Source organism: Lemur catta, chromosome 7 (genome assembly GCF_020740605.2).
Source record: "Lemur catta isolate mLemCat1 chromosome 7, mLemCat1.pri, whole genome shotgun sequence".
Classification (NCBI taxonomy): domain Eukaryota; kingdom Metazoa; phylum Chordata; class Mammalia; order Primates; family Lemuridae; genus Lemur; species Lemur catta.
Genome location: NC_059134.1, coordinates 31,365,559 through 31,385,742, shown reverse-complemented (window position 1 = coordinate 31,385,742; position 20,184 = coordinate 31,365,559). Strand labels below are relative to the sequence as shown.

At 37.7% G+C, this 20,184-nt stretch overlaps 1 protein-coding gene across 2 annotated transcripts in view; it reads right to left on the bottom strand.

The window, feature by feature from the left end:
• GUCY1A2 (guanylate cyclase 1 soluble subunit alpha 2) overlaps nucleotides 1-20,184 on the bottom strand; it is a 268,051-nt gene that overhangs the window by 224,839 nt on the left and 23,028 nt on the right. For both annotated transcript variants that reach the window (XM_045556684.1, XM_045556686.1), the window contains exons 2-3: nucleotides 13,548-13,609; nucleotides 4,544-4,665 (exon numbers count right to left, since the gene is read on the bottom strand). In XM_045556684.1, coding sequence (XP_045412640.1) covers nucleotides 4,544-4,665; nucleotides 13,548-13,609 — 184 coding nt within the window. The remainder of the gene's footprint in view (nucleotides 1-4,543; nucleotides 4,666-13,547; nucleotides 13,610-20,184) is intronic.

Below are 20,184 nucleotides of genomic sequence, written 5' to 3'. Positions count from 1 at the left end.
CAACATCATTAAGTTCTTTCCCCTCCAACCAGCTTGATTCTAATTCATCTTATTAAAATACTTAAAGTATTTACATTTAATGAAAGAGAAAACTGATCCATTACCAAGTTATGGTAACAAGAACTATAATGGTAGGAGTTACTTATTGTTATCAATCTTAATTCACCAACAAAAATGGTAAATTGTTACTGCACCAACTCGTTCTCCAAGATGTTAAATATGTTAAACATATTCTAACTATATGATTTAGAGTTATTTTAAGAAAACCCTCAAGGTAGTCTTAACCCTAAGTAAGGCTAACTAACTCTTTACAGTTTTATTACCAATTAAAAGGCTTCTAAAAGAACATTCCAAATCACAGTGTAACAAAAAAGTACATACAAGTTGACATGTAAACAACAAATTATTACTAATAAAAAAACAACAACCGAAAGCTTCATACCAGCTAAAGATTCTAGAATCCATGGCACTTTATAAAGGGCTATGATTTCACAGAATTTCAGAATCCCCGACACCAAGAAAATATTGTGAGAAATAAGCCCCACTAGCATAATTCCATGATAACATTAATCCCATTCTGACTTCAACGTATTAAGTTTTTAAAGAAAACAAAGCACACCCTGACTGAGATCTTTAAAACAGAGAAAACATTAATGAATATCCTTTCACAACTCGTACTTAATTATTTTTGAGAGAAAATGCACTTAGCAAGAGCAGTATAAAACCATGCTTTGTGCAATACCTAGCAAATAACTGATGTTCAGTTTGCTATAATTCATCAGTAAATGGATTAAACTAAAGCTCCCATTTCTATTTGTTCTCTAACTTACTGTGGGAAGTCTTTTTCCTACACCCCATCTGCCCCATCTTGTAGCTCTTGAAGCTCTACAACAACTGAAACACCCACAGCCCCCTTAATAGTATTAAAACTTGTTAAAACTGAAATAGTCATAACCCCATTTATAGTTAACTTATTATGACAAAGAAGACTATGCAATTTATCATCCTTCTCCCTTAACTCTACTACTCATTCTCTGTCTCCCTGCCTACCTAAATTCAAGCCATAGAAACAAGTGGCAACATCTTAGCAGCAACCGTGGTATGTACCCTTTAATATACGTTTCAGCATCACATTCAACCATTGCAATTTCCAAGGAAATATTAAATTCCATGCCTCATAAGAGCATAAACACATTTTTACTATTTAATTGGAGCTAAAAATGAGCTTTGCAGATTAGGGATAGAAAAGGTTTACATTTTTCAGACAACTAAAATTAGACCATTTGGGTATGCAAAAGACATTATGTACCAAATAAAGCAGTAAATTTAACACTAAAAGCCTTCAGCAGGGAGGGCATCACTCACAACCATCTTTCTTTGCATGGTCAGGGTTTCAAGGGCCTCTTAGGGCCTCTTTCAAGTACTGTTCTGCATTATGACAGTGATTACTAGGGCACCACAATGTGGTGAATAGAAGGCAAGGAGCAGACTGTCATCAATATCCCTAATTTGTCAGCGATGAGACAGAAAATAGAAACAACCAGTTTCTAAGCCAACAAAAGTGAAATGGATGTGGAAAAAATTGATATCTAGAAACAGTTCTTTCCCATTTCTCCAGGGGCATGAACCACTCTGTAGTCCACATGTGTATCCAGGAAATCCTATAGAGGACATGAGAGAACAAATGCATGACAGAGGCATTAACTAGTCTTCACCAACTCACTTTCTCCCTTTCTTCAGGTCCCCTTTTGTATTCCATGCCACCCGCTAAACTCACACTTCAACCTGAAGAGCCAGTAAAAACTCAAACTATCTAGAGGAGTTAATAATACTAAGTAGCTAGAGATGATCATTTTGGAAGGAGAAAAATTTGCTACTGTGATCATATTTTGTTATCTATTACTTCAAGTCTTTATTGATGGTAGGTAAAGTATAAATAACATACAAATGAGTGAATAATTAACACATTTCTAGTCTCTACTACAACCTTGTAACAAGTTAAGAAGGTAAGAGACATATAAATTTGCCAGTCTCAACCCACCAATATTCTAACCACACTCCCCAAAGATGACAAATATAAATCACGGAGTTGGAACATTGCCCTCTGGGATCCACAGACAAGGTTGCTAGCCATCAAAATTTTTCTTAACCTGGTTGAAACACTATTTTTCTGTGCCACCCTCCCACCATACCACTCCAAAACCACTTATTAAATATTTTCTTGTATGGTACCTTTCTGTTCAGTGGGCTAACCAATTCTTTCATTCTCATAAACAATTGCACAAGAGAATTTAAATGCATCTTTTTTAAAAAGATGGAATCTAAGCAAGCCAAGATTAATCATAGTTCGGTGACTTGTTAAAAACAAAGCTTTCATTGAATATGACCAGTAAAGCCACTACCTTTGTCCTCAGAGAGTTTATATTTCAAGAGTTAAGAAAGGACATTATTCAAAAAAGAATAGCTACATCTTAGGTACACAATAATCATCTGTGCCAGCATTTGGTCAACAGGTGGCAGGCATTGCGTTTAGTTTTATTCTCCAGAAATTTCAATTTTATAAGATTGTGCTTTAAATCTTAACAACCTATCATTACTTAGAGGGAGAAAATAATCAGAGCTAATATCTCTTTTGTAGAAAAAGTTAATGTTTATGGAACTCTAAACCCTGTTTTACACCCACCTTCTGAATTATAAACACTTCACTTGCAACTACTGTTTCCCTAATATTACCCGGTATCACACTGCCTGATGCCCTGTTCACTCACCACCTACTCTGTATCTCATGGCAACTTTAGAAGGGCAACTAAGCTGTGCTAGACCATCATTGTCCCCTGGTGGTCACCATGTCAAATTGCCTGACCCAGGTTTTCTTCTCTCTGAGGGAATTCTGTACACTCATTTATAAGCCACAGCTCAGATGCCTTTAGCACCCCCTATATCTTCATTATCTTTGAAGATATCCTACTTCCTCTAGCTCAGTGATTCTCAAGGTATGGAGCATAAGGAAAGGAAATAAGAGAGTCAGGGAAACGTTTGGAAACTGGGTTAATAAGACGCAACTTTCTGAAATATTAAACATCCCACCACTGAGATTCTGATATATCCTCTTAGTGGGGCATCATCTCACCCCACCCCTTTAAATCACAATGTGTCAAGAGAAATAGATGTTACTGAAAGGAGAGTTCTCGAAAAGGCAAAATCGGAAAAATTTAAACAGCTCTTGGGTAATGTCCCTTTTATTCTTGTCCCTCATCTTCTCCAACAGTAAGGTTCACTTGGGTAGTACAACGTCCCTGCACTGTACTGAGATTGAGGTAAATGAATCTTTGGCCTTCCTCTTCATGGTCTGTCACTGTCCTGTATGTTATTAGAGAAAAAACACTTACATCTATATGCCTCATCTCACAAAAGATCTATTTTCTTGTTATACTATTTTGTGTTTACAGAAGTTACTTAGGATGAAAATGTAATCAATGGGTAGCTGGATTCCCAGCTTGAGTGTAAAAGTGGTCAGACATGCTTAGAAAGATCTGGTAGACTCATGGGTTGAGGTGATCTGGAATCTGCTTGTAGGAGAAACTCAGGTATCTCCAGGAAAAGTACTTACCCTATAGGAAAAGAAAGACATGCAAACAAGTTTGCCCGGTCTCCGTCACCCGAGTCTGAGGGAGAAGTGACTCTGCATTCTGCATGGAGTTGGTCACTAAGATTTGTTTTTCTCCACCGCCACCCTCCAGCACCCCACAGACTCCTATCTGGGTCATAAGGTAAAAAGATTCCAAGAAGAACTGAAAGAAATATTTCTTACGAAAAACCTCTGTAAGACATTAGTGCAAAAAATATTCCTTCTTTGGTATCTATCATGCGTGGAATACAGTGCAACTCTCACATGCCAAGAACTTCAGAGAGTGATAGTCAGCCCAGCTACAGTTCCTTAAGGCTGCAGGATTGGGTGTAGTTGACAATAGTACTTGTTTGCCATGTTGGGAGCATCCAAAAACAGCCCCTCTGTCATAAATACAAATATCTTTAAAGTGGGCACACCCCTGGCCTCGAGCAGGGCACAGAGACCTGAGTAGATGACCTGCCTTCACTAATAAACCCACAGAAGGGGCCTCTGAGTTGTAGAATCCGTTATGAGAACCTGTGACCCACCTTCAGCCCCAACCAGGACCTCCCAGAAATAGTAAGAGTATGACTTTGGGAGGAAAGAAAGATCCTAAAATTTCAGCTGAGGGTAAGGCCCAGAGAAACATAGATTACACAAAGCTAATGCTACTAACATATGAATATTTGAAAAAGTTTCCCTGGAATGTTAAGTATTTTTGTTTTAATGTTTTTCAGTCTCCAAGTAAATAGCATGCATGTAATTTCCACTCAAACATCATCAGGAGTATTAAAATTAAATCACTTATAAACAAGGTCTTGGTCATGATTTGCGATATTCTCCAACCTCTTCTTAGTAGAAAATGAAACATTTACACCTTTCCTTTCCCATCTTTCATTCTCTCTCAACCATATAAATATATAGTTAATATACCTAGGATATTAGCAGTACACTGAAGAATTCCTGAGACGTCTTCAATTTCCTCTTTGTTGGAATGGTCTGCATAGGAGCATCTGTTAGAGATATTGTGGAAATTCTTTTCTGCATCCCTATAACTAAGAAGAAAACAAAATTAGCAGCAGAAATTTTTGAACACATTTGCGTGTGTACTCATATATACACACACAAAGCACACAGTCTGTGTTTTGGCGTAATCACATTTTAAAATAACTGAAGCTTTAAGACATAATTCTGGCGTAACCCACCATTCATGTTGGCACTAGCAGTACAGACCTGGGTCTGGAGACTATGTGTGAAAAAAATTAAAGAAAACCAAAAAAATACATCAGCTTTGTAGAGCTAATACCCCTGTGTAAGCACTTCGTCACTGCTGATCATCTGTTTCTATAAGGAAGTTGCCTAGAAAAACAAAAATCAACAGTACTAATTTGGTGCACTGGCATTCAACTGTGTTGAAAATAAATACATCTTAACCTCTATTACAGTCAAGAAGATAGTAGTATGGTGTATGGATAACAAATAACAAATAAAGTATCTGGAGTCTGGCAGAATCTGAGTCATAGTCTCACCATTTTCCACCTGCAAGACCTTGGGAAAGTAACCTAATCTCTGTTAGTCTTAACTTTCCTCCCTTACAAAAATGGAGGTGCCTCCTGAGTTCTTTTGAGGACACAATGCCTGTGTAACCGAATGTTGGCTGGGATTTTACAGTTGCCTCTGAATGAGAGCCAAGACACCAACACTGAGAACCATCAAGGCCAAGTGCTCCCACATTCCAAAAGAGTGGCCAAGACCAAAGCTCTCATTCAGGACCTAAGAAGTAACTAAATAAATAGCTAGTGCCCTGTCACCCACCAGCAGCTTATAGAAGCAAAGGGATAGAAAGAATTCCAAAGGAAATTCTCAGAAGAGTGAGTAGTCATCCTCCCCTCCTGGAAAAGGAGAGAAGGGAGTGTTCCCTGCAGAAGCCCAGTTGGTAAGTGAAGGGTCCACAGCTGGTAGAAATTAGGGGCTGGGAATCTCATTCCCCAGTGAACATCTGCAAAGACAGCAGATTCCTGATCATACCCCTGTGTCTGACTCAGTAGAAGATTCTGGAGAGAGTTATTCACAAGAAAAAGAAATAGAGCAAAATTGGGGGCAACCTACAGGCCCACCATTTGGCAAGGCAAAAATATGGGTTTCACATGGATTAGGAAGATGCCCCTAAAGAGAAGAAAGCTTGAGATGTCCAGCTGTTGTGCTGCTTTCCCAATCTAGAGGCTGCTGCCCAGGGGCAGGAATCCCACTAGCAAGACCATGTGAATGCTGCCCATAAACACAGGAGCTGGGACATTGGAAGCAATGAGGGCAGAGCCCATACATACAGCTCACTTGAAGGCATCACAGCCAAGGGAGGACCGTATAACCACCGATGAATTAAGGAAGGCTTCTGCCATTTTCCATTTCATTCCTGCCTGACACATCAGAAGAGAAAGGGACCCAGAAAGGAATGGTCTGAGAAAGAAGAGTAAAAACTCATATCATACCCTCTCTGCATTTCATCCAAGTTCCTCAGGCCAAGGCCTGACCCAGGCAGAGAGAGGGACATGAGAGTTAGCCTGCATATGAGAGTGAAGATTTAAATTGGTCGGGAGTGGACTTCATAATCCCTGGAAGTACTCAGAAAACAGAGCAATCTGTCCAAGCTAATATCAAAGGGGATTCATCCTAGCATGTCTGGCACAATTGGAGAGAAAAAATGAAATGGTTTCACTGTGTACACCTCACTGAGATCAGACTCCAATAAACCTCAGCAAAATGCTTACCACAGTTTCAATAAGGCAGGAATCAATAACATGTGGAACAGGGAGCACAGACATTAAACACAGACAAATACAGGGTTATTTTTAAATCAAGCTCCATCATTTTTATCAGAGTGACTTTAGCCAAAATATTTTTTCTCTCAGCCTCAATTTCCTCATCTGTAAAATGAGCTTAATACAATTTTATGAAGTATACGATTGGGATTAAATAAAATAACAGATGTAAAGCACCCAGCAGATTGCCTGAAAGTAATCAACAGATATTAGCTTTTGCCTAATTTGTTGTTTATGTTCAAAAATATATAATTTTTCTATGTAAATATATGAAAAAGAAGCTAGGTCATTTTTTAGATAAAATAATTTAAGCCACAAAATCTGACCATGGAAGCATAAGTAAGTAACATCGTTGAAGTTTGTTTCCCAGAGTAATCAGAGTTCACCCACTCTTAATTTCACTTCTAAGATTCTATTGAAAATATTCTGGCTTAATTTCTCTTCAATTGTCAAAAGAAAAAGAGAACAGAAGGTTGGCTGTGTAAAACAAACATAGGTCCCACAGTGATAATCGGAGCAATAGACTTTAATTTTAGAGGACTACAGTAAATGGTGTCCCAGATTAATAAGAGTTTGGCAGCAGCCCTACCCATAATATTAATACAACAATGCATATTCTGGCAAAAAAGTATAAAATGAGTGGCATGATTCTGAATACACATTTCCTTATGCTTTATTGTTCAAAATATATAATAAGTGAACATTGTATCTCAGGAAAATCAATTATCACGTGTTTTTCATGACAGTTTACTAAAGAAATCTCTGCTTTATCTACACTGCCATAGTAATCCATTTTTGTGAGCTGTAGACCAGTAGGAGTCATGTAGTACAAACTTGAGTAAGAGAAGTTGTGTTGAACACTCTAGAGACAGAAATTTAGATTAAAAAAAAAAATCCAAAGCAAAAGAAATTCTCTGTAAGAAGAAAACTGTAGCTGGAACATGAACTGGGCATGCCCAGCTCCTGATGCCAAACAACTGATTTTCAAACTTTTAAAGGTCCTGAGAAAACAGGGAAAAGATACAACAGGAAGATGAAGGGAAGACAATTAACAAAAATTGAGTGCAAGAGTCAGATACTAACAGTACTAATAATAAATCAACTAATATATTGACGACTTTTGTGTACCAGGCACTGTACTAACCACTTTATATGATTATGCAACTTAACACATTGTTATCAATAACATTACATTAAAACTTCACCCTCAACCCTGTTATTATGCCCATTTTTTTTTTATAAATGTTAGGCTGATTTATAAGTGCTGCTCTAGGCAGTTACACAGTTTGTTTACAATGAGGTGTTAATCTAACTCTGAATATACTGTACATGGCAATCAGAAGTCATCATGGCAAGAGAAAACCAAAGCTGGCCTGCTGCCAACACAAAACCCACCACAGAACAGGAGGGGAAATTTGGGGATGAAGGTGAGTTTTTTATTATAAAAGAAAAAAAACTCCTCAGCATCTTAACAAAGGAATGGAATATTTTGTACTGGGAGAAGACACCAGGATACAAAATCACAAGTTCTGCCAACAGCCCTGTCTCCCTCTCCTCCAAGAGCAGAGGTGGAAGGACACAGTTGAAACAAATAAGCAATTTATGTAAAATTACTTAGAAACCCTCCAAATCTGATTGAACTCTAAAACTTCTCTTTTGCTTTAAAAAATTTTAATATATCAAAAGGCCTGCTTTAGTGACATGCTATTCCCACCAGAAAATAACCTCAATATCCCCTGTCAGTAACATGCTCAAGTTGACCAGCCAACTCATTTCTAAACCCGTGTGTGGGCAAGTACATGTGTCTTTGAAAACAGAGCCCTGGGGATAAAATGACTGCTAGTTAACCTGCATCCACCCATCAACTGTGCAGTGCCCACCTCCTCTGGAGGGTGGGCAGGTGTGCCCATTTTTTAAATGAGAAAACTGAGGCTCAGCATTTTAAATAATCTGCCCAAGATTATTCAATAGCAAAACTTGACTTTGAGTCTAGTAAGTCTTGTATGTCTACCTTCAAAGCACAATCTCTCCCCAACAAAGACATACAGAGAGAAGAAAGGGAACAAGATAATGGCAAGAATGAAATCAGAAAAAAAAATTCTATCATAAACAAATATTCCTCTATCCCTAGAGGAGGGATTTATTTAGTAATCAAAATTTATCACAAGGTCAATTGACACACAGTGGCAGAACATTAAGCGTAAATGGAAAACTATGCAGATATATCAGCATAATTTATGCCATAAAGAAAAGGGCCCTGGATAATAGAACTATAAATTTTAGAATTGTAAAGGACTCTGGAGATTATTTCAACCCCTCATTGTACACCCCTTTCCCAAGCATAATTTACTCTTTTATCCACTATGTTCCTAAAAAGTCTGAGTACATACCTCTAGGGTGCAAATTTATTCATTTATTCACCATCACTGCAAAAATAAAATAAAAATGCTAGTCCTTCCTGTGTAACAAACACTTACAAAGGTACAGGAATCTAAAAGAAAACAAGATAAATAAGCAAATAAAAAGAAAAGATAATATAAGGTAATGATAGACACTATGAAAAAAATAATAGAGGGTGACATGATAGAAAATGACTGAGGTTGGAGATTGAGGTAGGGGATGGAGGGTTACTTTAGATTGGATGGTCAGGATAGGCTTTTCTGAAAAGATGACATTTGAACAGAGACCTAAATGTATAGAAAGAATAAGCTCATCTAATATCTGGGGAAAGAGCATTCCACAAAAAAGGAACAATGCAGGCAAATGCCCTAAAGCTAAGCTTGGTACAGTTGAGAACCCAACAGAAGACTGGAGTGAAGTGAAAGAGAGAGAGGGAGTGAAAATGAATGAAATTAGAGAGGTAAGTAGAGGCCAGATCACAGAAAGAATTCAGATTTTATTCCACCATAATAAGCCGTTATATTGTTTAAAGTAGGGGTTTCAAAGTGTGATCCCTAGACAAGCAGCTTCAGCATTACCTGGGAACTTGTTAGAAATGCCAGTGCTTGCGCCCCACCAGCAGCTACCAAATCAGAACCTTTGGGAGCAGGGCCTAGCAATCAGTGTGTTAACAAGCCTGCCAGGTGACTCTGATGCATACTAACATTCCAGAACCATTGGCTAACCAAACCAAGCCAAACCATTGGCTTCAAGTAAGAAAGTGCCGTAACCTAATTTTTTAATCACTTTGCTGTGGTGAAAATACAACAGTGGGTGACAAAAGTGGAAGCTACAAAACTAAGTAGAAAGGTAGACCAGAATTTCCTGCTGAGAGATGATGACATCAGTGGAGATGAACCAAAGAAGATTTATCACATGGCATGAATAAATTATTTTAGCACTCATTTTCCCAACGTGAATGATCTCTATGAATAAATAAATGAAAGAATGAATGGATAAATTAAAGAATAGAATAAATGTTTAAAGATGAAGTGGTTGAGGTACCAGGAGGCTATCTCACATCTTGGCAAGAGGCCCCATCAGCTACCTCCTCCCAATCCTTCCATCTGTGACCTTTGAACAGCTGCTCCCTGCATTCAAGTTTCTGTCTTGGAAGATGAAAAAAGCCTCAGAGAGTTTCTATAGGCAACCAGGATAAGAATTCAAGTAGCAGAACTGTATAATCCTGGAGCTCTGATAAATAAAGCAGATCTAAAGACAGAGTTTTAAAGGAGAGGAAAGAAAGATCCATGGTTGGAGCTCAATTAAATTAAGAAGCTTGTGGACAGCAAAGGAAGTAATCAACAGAGTAAACAGGCAACCTACAGAATGGGAGGAAATATTCACATACTACACATCCAACAAAAGACTAATATCCAGAATCTACAAAGAACCCAAAGAAATCATCAAGAAAAAAACAAACAAACCATCAAAAAGTGGGCAAAAGTCATAAACAGAATTTTTTCAAAAGAAGATAGACAAATGGCCAACAAGCATGAAAAAATGCTCAACATCACAAATCATCAGGGAAATGCACATTAAAACCACAATGCGATACCACCTTACCTCTGTCAGAATGGCCATTATTAAAAAGTCAAAAAAAAAAAAAAAAAGATGTTGGCATGGATGCAGGGAAATAGCCATGCTTATACACTATTGATGGGACTACAAATTAGTACAACCTCTATGAAAAACAATATGGAGATTCTCAAAGAACTAAAAGTAGACCTACTATTCAATCCAGCAAGCCCACTACTGGGTATCTACCCAAAGAAAAAGAAATCATTTTATTAAAAAGACACCTGCACTCAAATGTTTATTGCAGCACAATTCACAGTCTCAGAGATATGGAATCAATCTAACTTCCCATCAATTCACAAGTGGATAAAGAAAATTTGGTTATATATATACATACCATGGAGTACTACTACTCAGCCATATGAAATAATGTCTTTTGCAGCAATATGTATGGAACTGGAGACCATTATCCTAAGTGAAGTATCTCAGGAATGGAAAACAAAACACCACATGTTCTCACTAATAAGTGGGAGCTAAATGATGGGTACACATGGATGCAGAGAGATATAAAGAACATTGGAAACTAAGAAGTGAGAAAAGGGGGTGAGAGATAAAAACTTACCTATCAGGTACAGTGAACACTGTCCTGGTGGCAGGCACACTGAAAGCCCTGAATTCACCGTTATACAGTGTATCTGTATTTAAAACAACATGTGTACCACCTTAATATTTTTAAATGAAATAAATAGAAGGGCTAGCTCATACTCTTTGTTACCCATCCTAATTCATCACTTCAACCCAAAACACCTAAACCTGAGCTACTTCAAGACAAGCCTGAGCGAGCCCAATTTCAGAGGTGAGGGAAAGCATCTCCTTCCCATCCTCACCTCCCCAAACATGTATAAAATAATGCTTGTCAGCATTTATCCCCAATTCTCAATAAAAAGATTCTGAAGTCCCTTTAACTGTAAGAAACACATTCCTTTTCACAGTTAGAGAAAAGAAGTCTTGAATTGTGTTTTCATAAGAGGAACAACAACATGTAGGTGTGAATACTTAGTCCAAGTGTCAGTGATATTAGCTGGTCTCCTTTTTTGATTTTGGAAAAAGAAATTAAAAGCAGAAAGGTGGAGTCCAAAAGGCAAAAGAGGGAGTTGGACAAGGAAAAGGGAAGAAAGGGGAAGAGAGCGTCAAAAAAGGCAAACATGGCAAAACTGCTGCCAACAGGCCCTGTGTCTTCATCAACATGAGTGCAAATAAAGGCAGCAAGCAAAGGTACTTCAAATCCTAAAAGTCAACCAACACTCCAGCAAAAAATATGCTTATAGATCTATTTGAATCACGTTGGACAAGACACCTCTTTATAGTGGAGTTGAATTCTCTGTTTCCTTTATATTATACTATGTCTGCAATGAACAGAACTAGGAAAAGACCATTCAGGCAATGAACAAAGAATCACCACAGGCTATGTCTACATAGATAGAGAGAAAAGGAAAGTCAAAGCAGTTAATTAACAAAAGAGAACTCCATCCTACTAATGGAAAAGAGAATGTTCTTCTGATTATAGCAACATAGTTTGGTTATCTATTTTGATCACAATATGAGTCCCACTCCAATTTGCTTTGAAGACAGAGTTTAGCTTACAAATGAGAATATTTCATCAGTTGTTACTTGATTTCCAAAAAAGAAAGAGCATTCATAATTCCAGAGAACGATTTGAGTTTGATAACCAGTATTGTCATAAAAATATTAATAATAATGATGATGATAAAAAACATAAGAGCAAACAGGTATGTAGTGCTTACCACATACAAGGAACTGTTCTAAGTATACTGACTAATTTAATCCAAACATCACACTTTGAAAGTATCAAATTCAATGAGAGTGATTAAGTTTTATTTTAGAACGTGTGAGGAAAGATTAATTTGACATTCTTTATCTCCATTAGGATAAACGGTTTAAAATCACTAATGGCCTCAAACTAAAAGCCATCTCATGAGTTTAAATAATATGTTTTTCCTACACTGCACTCTTGAGGATTAGTATGACAAAGTTTCAAAGCGATTCCCTTTGAAATGAAAATTAACATAATCATCGAGCACTTAAAGTATATGACATCGTACTAGGTAGTGGGATTATTTTTCCACAAAGTTTTCTTCCCTTCTGTTTTATGAAAAAAAATCACACTAAACCCTAATAGCCAAAAATATGGTCTTGATCCCCGCAGCAATGCCTATTCGCCCTAAATGCTAACTGATTCCTGATAGCACTTCAAGTGGTACCAGGATTTGAATTTTGACTCCTCAAAAGTTCTTAACATCTTACAAAGATAAATCACTGTAGCATATAACAAATTTTAAGGTAAACTTAAAATATACATTGTCTCTAATGTCAGTGAATTTAATTTAAAAAGCTAGATTGCATAAGAAAGTAAATTTAGGCTTTTGTATTTTCCAACTACTTGTTGCCATAGCCAATTAAAGGTGCACCTTATACGCATTTGGAATTTTCTATTTACAGAATACTTTCATTGAAATTATCTCATTTAATCATGACATCTAATCCTTGATTTCGTCATTACTATCATCACATTTTACAAAAGAGATAAAGTTACTTATTAACAATTCTATGTGCTGGTGAGGCCTTGAATTCCTACCTTTTTACCTTAAGTCTTCTTACCTTACACCATATCACAACTACTTCAAGAACTAGGGAATAATAAAGAAAAATATGTAGCATGTGACTCTAGCTAAACCAATACCTCTCATTGAACTGTGTTAAGTTTGCAGTGATTTTGATTAAAATTAACTTAAGGATTCTAAAATCCCAGTCAAAGCCTCTCAGTTGGTACCAATAAACCTTACTACATTTTAGTAAGGCAAAATTATGAGACCTAACATTGGAATGAGAGGGTTAAAACATAGGAGGGAAAAAAAAAGAAAAGCAATACCAAAAAGGAATTTCATTTAAAAGAATTAAACACAGTAAGCCAAAGGAAATTACTCCAGGGGACCCTGGAGCCCCTACCTCTCACATTATGAGAACATAGCCACTCTGAAATCAGGTTGACCTGGATAGCAAAAAACCACATGTTCAACATTTATGTTTGAGTAATTACCTTTAATTTGCCCAAATAATAGCCAAAATACATTTTTACTTACCCAATAACTTGATGCTCATAATACTGCAATGTCTTCTTGAGAGTTTGCTGTATCGTCTGAGGCTACAGAATAATAATAATAAAAAAATACATTATCAGCAAATCAGTGCCATTCCCATTCTGAACACTGTAGGCAGAGAGGTAAGCTTCTGATTTATCTCACGAGGGCTTTCATTTTACAATATTAACCCATTTTGCATCGTGCCATGTATTTCCCCCACAGGAGCTAATATGAGGCACTCAGCAATTACCCAGAATTTCCCAATTTCAAGTATGATAGTATTTCCTAGCCATATTTTTTTTTCAATTCTCTTATACCAGCTATTAGGCTCAATAAAATACTCATTGCCTGTCTACAATCAACCTAGGCCTTGGGGGTGGTGGGAAAGGTGCACTGCAGAAACATGGGTCATGGTTCTTCCTTTCCAGCTGTATCATCTCAATGAGGTAATGGCCAACAGAAATGAAATGACATATCTTAATATTTTCTTTGATGTTTTAACAAGGCTTTCAAGGATGATCTAGCAAGCAACAATAAATTTAGTTAAAATAGTCACCTTTACAAGAAGAGATATTTTTAAAGTTAGATGATCTTTCTATTTTTCCTATTGGTTCTATATCTGAGGGCACTAATAGGAAGGCTAGAGTAGGATGGGAAGCAGGCAGTCCAGGGCCCCATAGCCATCACTTTCACCAGAAGTCAGCCTGATTTCCTCAACCTCTCAAGAGATTTCAAGCAAGGGTACTTTCTGGAGCCTCCTAGATGGGCCACAAGTGCTTTGGGCAAAAAAAAAAAAAAAAAAAAAATGTGGTCCGCAGCAAATACCTAAGCAGCTCATGACTGAATTTCATAATCCTCTCTTCCCTGTGATTGTTCAAGACAAAGTTTCTTAATCTCAGATCCAGAAATTCTTAGACCTGTTTAGCCAGCAGAACCTGGACTTGGAGTTATAGGCTTAGAGAGCCATGAATGGGACACCAAGATCCCAGAACATAAATTTTATTAGGAAGTAATAAGAAGAACCAAATTCTCAGTGGCAAGAGAGTGAATTTTTTACATAAAAACCTATAGACAATTAAGCAGTTAAAAAGTAGTTAAACGTTTATCAAAACATTGACCGAATCTAGCCAAGCACGAATTTTAGGGAAATGTCATGACTGCAACACAAACCCTTCAAGATGAGATTACCGCGTAGTTTGGTAATCTCACAGGCTGCTGCTGATGAACTGCACAAACCTAGTACATCTAAAAAGGTAATCTGCAGAAAAAGTCTAGCACGGTGCTAGTACCTAAGAAGCAGTTAATAAATATCAATTTCCAATCCCTAATTCTTCAAAGTGCCTGTCTCAAAAATATATCATGTGAAGGAGACCACAGAGGTCTACACCAAATTTCATTTCAACCTACTCCATATTCACCTCTTTACAAAAAACATCCAGGATAGATGTAACAATCTGCCTACCTAACACTCTTAAACGTTTAGCATTCTCCTTGGCAAGCAATGGTTATCTTAAATCTAGAGGAAAGTGATCTTAAATTACATCAGGGGCATACACTGAGATTTACCCTACACTACCATGTAGGGTACCACTACCTTTCTCAGCACAGGCCTCAGACGTACACTTCACGCTAGCCCAACCAATTTACAAATTAGATTTAGGAATAATCAGCCTCTCAGTGTTCAAAGAGATACAGGGCAACTTCTTTCAGCAGCTGTTTTTCCTTTACATCAGGTTAAAAAGATGAACGAGACCTCAAACTGGCACAGATGTTTCTGCTCATCCGTATTAAATCAAAGCAGAGTAAATGGAATGCACCTAGGAAAGAAAAATCATTCCTGAACCAAGAAACAGTGGAGTGGTTGAGAAATCTAAAGAGAATGAAGCAGACCCAGCAGTCCCAGTACACATAAAAAGTGTGCTGTAACAACCCAACCCATGGCCAAATCTAAACCAAATCATTATCAGTCACTGGCTCAGTACCCCTGGGATCTGGGCCTCTTGCACTAGCTTGGCAGTTTCTGAGCTAAGATAACTTTCCCTTTGGCAACAGCCTCACAAGGCAGTGAATATCCACAGAGGGATTATCCTTCCAATAACCTCTGGTCACAAAACATGGAACAGAAAGCAGGAACTGGAGTACACAGAGCCAGTTAAGACCAGAATGACCTCATTTGTACAAAAGGACATTTTTTTCTTGTACCAAGAATTTCCCAGTCATTAAAAAGCACGTTTGTGAAAGGAGTTAAGCCTTTTAAAGAGCTGACTTTTTTCTTGTATGAAGCAATTATTTCCACTCCCAGCAGGAGTTAAATTTATGGTTTCCAAATACATTAAAAGAAAATGTTTTCTGGGCACATCCAACAAAACTTCAAGTTAGTAAAGCATTTAGACACTTTTGTTGCTTGCCAAAGCCAGTGGGTACGTTCTAATGGCCTAAACCACAAGCGTAGGGACTGCCTGTAGAGAATCTCCTGATCTTCAGCAAGCCAAGGCTGACTGCAACACAGAATGTCATGTGGCCATGGATTCACTCCAGTCTTCAGAGTGCACCCGATGGCCTCAACCCATGGCCTTATCAGTGAGAGACATCTTCACAAAAGCTCCATCTCACTGACATGAATGAAAAACACGAACTGAAGACTCGCAAATGGGCCAAAGTCTTCCATTGGGTGACTTCTGCATTGAGGGTGGTAGGGTCCATCTTTTTTGACAAACCTTTACCAAGTGCCCATGTATGCCAGTGATGCACGTCAGTGTAGGTCAGTGGGAAAGGGACAAGGGCTTTGAAGACACGCAGATTTTCTATCTTCTTCTTTAAGAATACAGCTCCCTAACTGTCCCCTACTTGAGTACCATCCAACCTTCTACAGGCAAGATCCCATTCCTCTTTGTGCATCCATCTTTCCTTTAAGAAGGAGATTAAAAAGATGATTTAGAAAAGAGGCTTTAAGGTCACACCAAGTTCAAAATCGAACTCCATGACTCACCAGCTAGATGACCTTGGGCAATTTACTTAAGCTCTCTGAAATAAGATTCCTTATGTGAACTTTATTTTTATGGGAATGAATTGAAATAATCAAAGCAAAATCTCTAGTGCATAGTAGGTGCATAACAAATGATAGTTATAGCTATGGCAAGCTGAAAACATGGTTCCTACACTCAAGAATCTTATAATCTAGTGGAGGAGCACAGGTTTAGGTTAGAAAACCCATTCTACAAATGTAATGTTTCAACATCCTCATCACCTGAAAAAAAAAAAAAAAATCAGTAAAGTTACCAGTACTTCTAATAATGAGAAATTGATGCCAATTCCAGTAGACAGAGGAAAAATTAGGAAGATGGCAGCTAAATTTACAAATATTTCTAATGAAACATTAAGATCAGTCCAGATCTGATTGATCTTTAATGGTGACAAAAGCAGAATTCTCAAAATTAAGACTGAGGATAGATCTGAAAGCCAGGCCTGCAAGCAGGAAGGATGCTGAAGCACCATAGCTAAGGTCCAGACCCCAAGCATTACGTTTCACAACTACTAAGAAACAAGCCATGAACCGCCTTCCTTGGATACAAAGAATGTGCAACAGGAGGGCTGGGAGGCCTAATAATTTTATAGCTCTATATCCTTGAGGTTCCAAGAGACAAGAATCGGAAAGGAGACAGAATTCACTGTTCCTATCATAAAAAGAAAATTAAAGGGGTCTGTGATTTTTCTCTGCTTTCCCCAAACTAAAATATAGATAGTGGCCTCCTATTGTCCCAACTCAGCACAGAGAAACAATGGATAGGGAGACATCTGTGTCCTGCACACTTATATTATGGGGCTCAAAGAGAGGGCTCCCTAAAGCTCCCATCATGTGGCAACAAGAAGCCATCTTCATCTTTATTCTCATTAACAGCTTCACTCCACTTGGCTAGCAGTGACTGACCCCCACAGACTAACCGTTATGCTCATGAAAGGTCGTGGGATCCAAACAGCCAGCCATGAAACAGTCCCAACAGAGCCAGAGAAAGGATCCCTGAAGAGTGGGAGGAAGCAGTTCTCAGCAGCTGGCCCTGCAAGCTCAGACAGTCCTGCTGAGGCTCCCACACAGTCCCTGCCCTGGATATCCGTGCCAGATGGTGCGGGGATCAGGCAGGAGGCAGAGAGTCAAGATGTGAGTGTGCAGCACGAAACACAGTTGTCACCGCACAAAATACATGTGCATCTCCATTTCACAGAGATAAAGAGGCTGAGGCTCGGGGAGGTTAAGTACCACAAGATCACACAGCCAGTTAAGTGAATAAGACACTGCAAGCCAGGACTGGCTTCAAAGTGCATCCTCTTCCCACTAGATGCTTTTGAGGGTCCCTCCCACCTTTCACATTTCAAATAAGGATGATTCTATATCCTTATGTAATATACACAGCACTTCATCATACCAAAAAAAATAAAAATAAAACCACAGATAATTTAAAAACAAACTTCTCATTTCTGCTTAGTGCACATACCCGAAAGATACAGATTTAATGAAAAAAAATAAGTCTGCCTTTTGAAAAAAATCCATAAACAGTCATATCATTTTATTTATTTAAATATGAGAAAATTATCTATCAAGGTCAGAAATTAAATGATATAGATATAGATTTAATTATTAATGCTCGAGGTCAGTGGTTTTAACTCTGTCTGCCCATCAAAATCACCTGGGCATCTTCTTAAAAATTACCAATGCCTGAGTTCTACCCCCAGATTTTCCATCTCAACTGGCCTGGGGGGACCCAGTTACTTCTAATGTGTAGTCATGGTTGAAACCTTTTATTTGAGGTATAAACACAATGAACAAGACCAATCCACTATAAACCTTATCTGAATAAGTCAGTATTAATGATATTTGAATCCCTATATTCAAATATCAAAAGAAGTAAGCTTCTGAGAGATGTTCACTCACAACTGCTTAATTCAAACATAGTCCCATTTATTAACTGTCACTAATGGCTTATAATTAAATATGGATTTGTTAGATAAACAAAAACCTATATTGCCTGAAGCATAAACAGAGGATTTTTTAAAAATTTCCAAGTAATTTACTCCCATGTAAATAAGTCAGCATTCAGTATTGTGCGGACATGCACATAAAAATACATCTAGTATGATTATTGTACTTTTTGCCAAGCACTGCTTTAAGCCCATTACTTACGTTAACTCCTTTGATTTGCACATCAACTTATGAAGTAAGTGTTATCATTTTTCTCATTTTATCCATAAGAAAACTGAGACACAAGAAGTTTCTGTTGCCCTATGTCACACAGGTAAAAAGGGACAAAGTCAGAATTGAAACCCAGGTAATCTGACTCCAGAATCGAAGCACATAATCTGCAACCTATGCTGCACATTTATTTGATTAAGCACTTTAAAGTTCACATTTTTAATACATATTATCATATTTGATCCTTACACTAATCCAGTGAAATAGTCAGCCTGGTGTTATTATCACTGAAAAAGAACCAAAGTTAGAGAGATTAGGTGATCTGCTCAAAATCACACGGCTAATATGTAAGGAAACCCTCTTTTACAAAAAGAGCATCTCTTCCCCTTAGGAAATTGTCTTCAATAAGAAAGCAGTTTTTTAATGTTAACATAAAATTAAAGAATCACATGTATCAAATTAATTGAGTGCTTCTTGGTAGCACACAACACTCTTTAAATCAAATGTGTATCAACACGGAAGGCCATAGGCAAAGTCGTGAAGTAAGTCTTTCCTTAAAGGCGCTTCCATTTTCCCTTCCTTAGCTTTCTCTCATCCTCTGGCTCATCTCTTCCCAACCCTCTGGGTACCCAGTCTCTTTATGCTCCCTTTCTGCTAGGCCAAATCCCCACCATCATAATCTAAACTCCCAAAACCGGTATCCGAAACTCATGGAAACTCATTTACCGCACATTCCCTTTCTTTCCCCCAATAAAATTTCAAATCCCCTTAGTATCTTGTTCTCAAGGTGGTGCTTAGGAGGAATCCTAACTCCAATCACCAAACACTCCACTCTCAGTCCTTCCTAAGGTAGATGATGGTATGAATGAGCTTCTCTATAATATATAAGATGGTCAGACCTCTAACAGTTTAATTTGGATGAACAGGCTTGTCAGTGAAAGATAAATTGGCAGTGTGGGTGAGGAACCCTTCTCATCATCCTCCAAATCGCAATGTGGAGATCACCACATTCTCCACAATGTGACAGCATTTTGTTTATTAGTACACCATATGCCAGATTCCATAATTTAAAGTAATCAGAATTAGAATGTTAGATACCCTATCTTTATAGCTAGGCCTGTAGACACCAATGGATCAAATTATATAACTGACTTTATTAACAAAACTAATCAAAATAATAAGTCACTTCAAATAACCAGTCTACTTCTGAAAGGGAGGTAACTATGGTAATCATCAATCTTGCTAAATATCCAGACATAATATTCATTTTCCCAGCCTCTGGCTAAACTTACTACATATCGAAAAAAAAAAAAAACAGACTAAAAAGTAAATATAGAACTTTGAGTCAGGACCTCTATATTTCAAGCCCAGCTGTGCTACTGACCTTTTTATAAAATTAGCCCAAATCTCTTCACCTGGGAGTAAGAAACCTTGGGGAAAAAAAAACGCCTC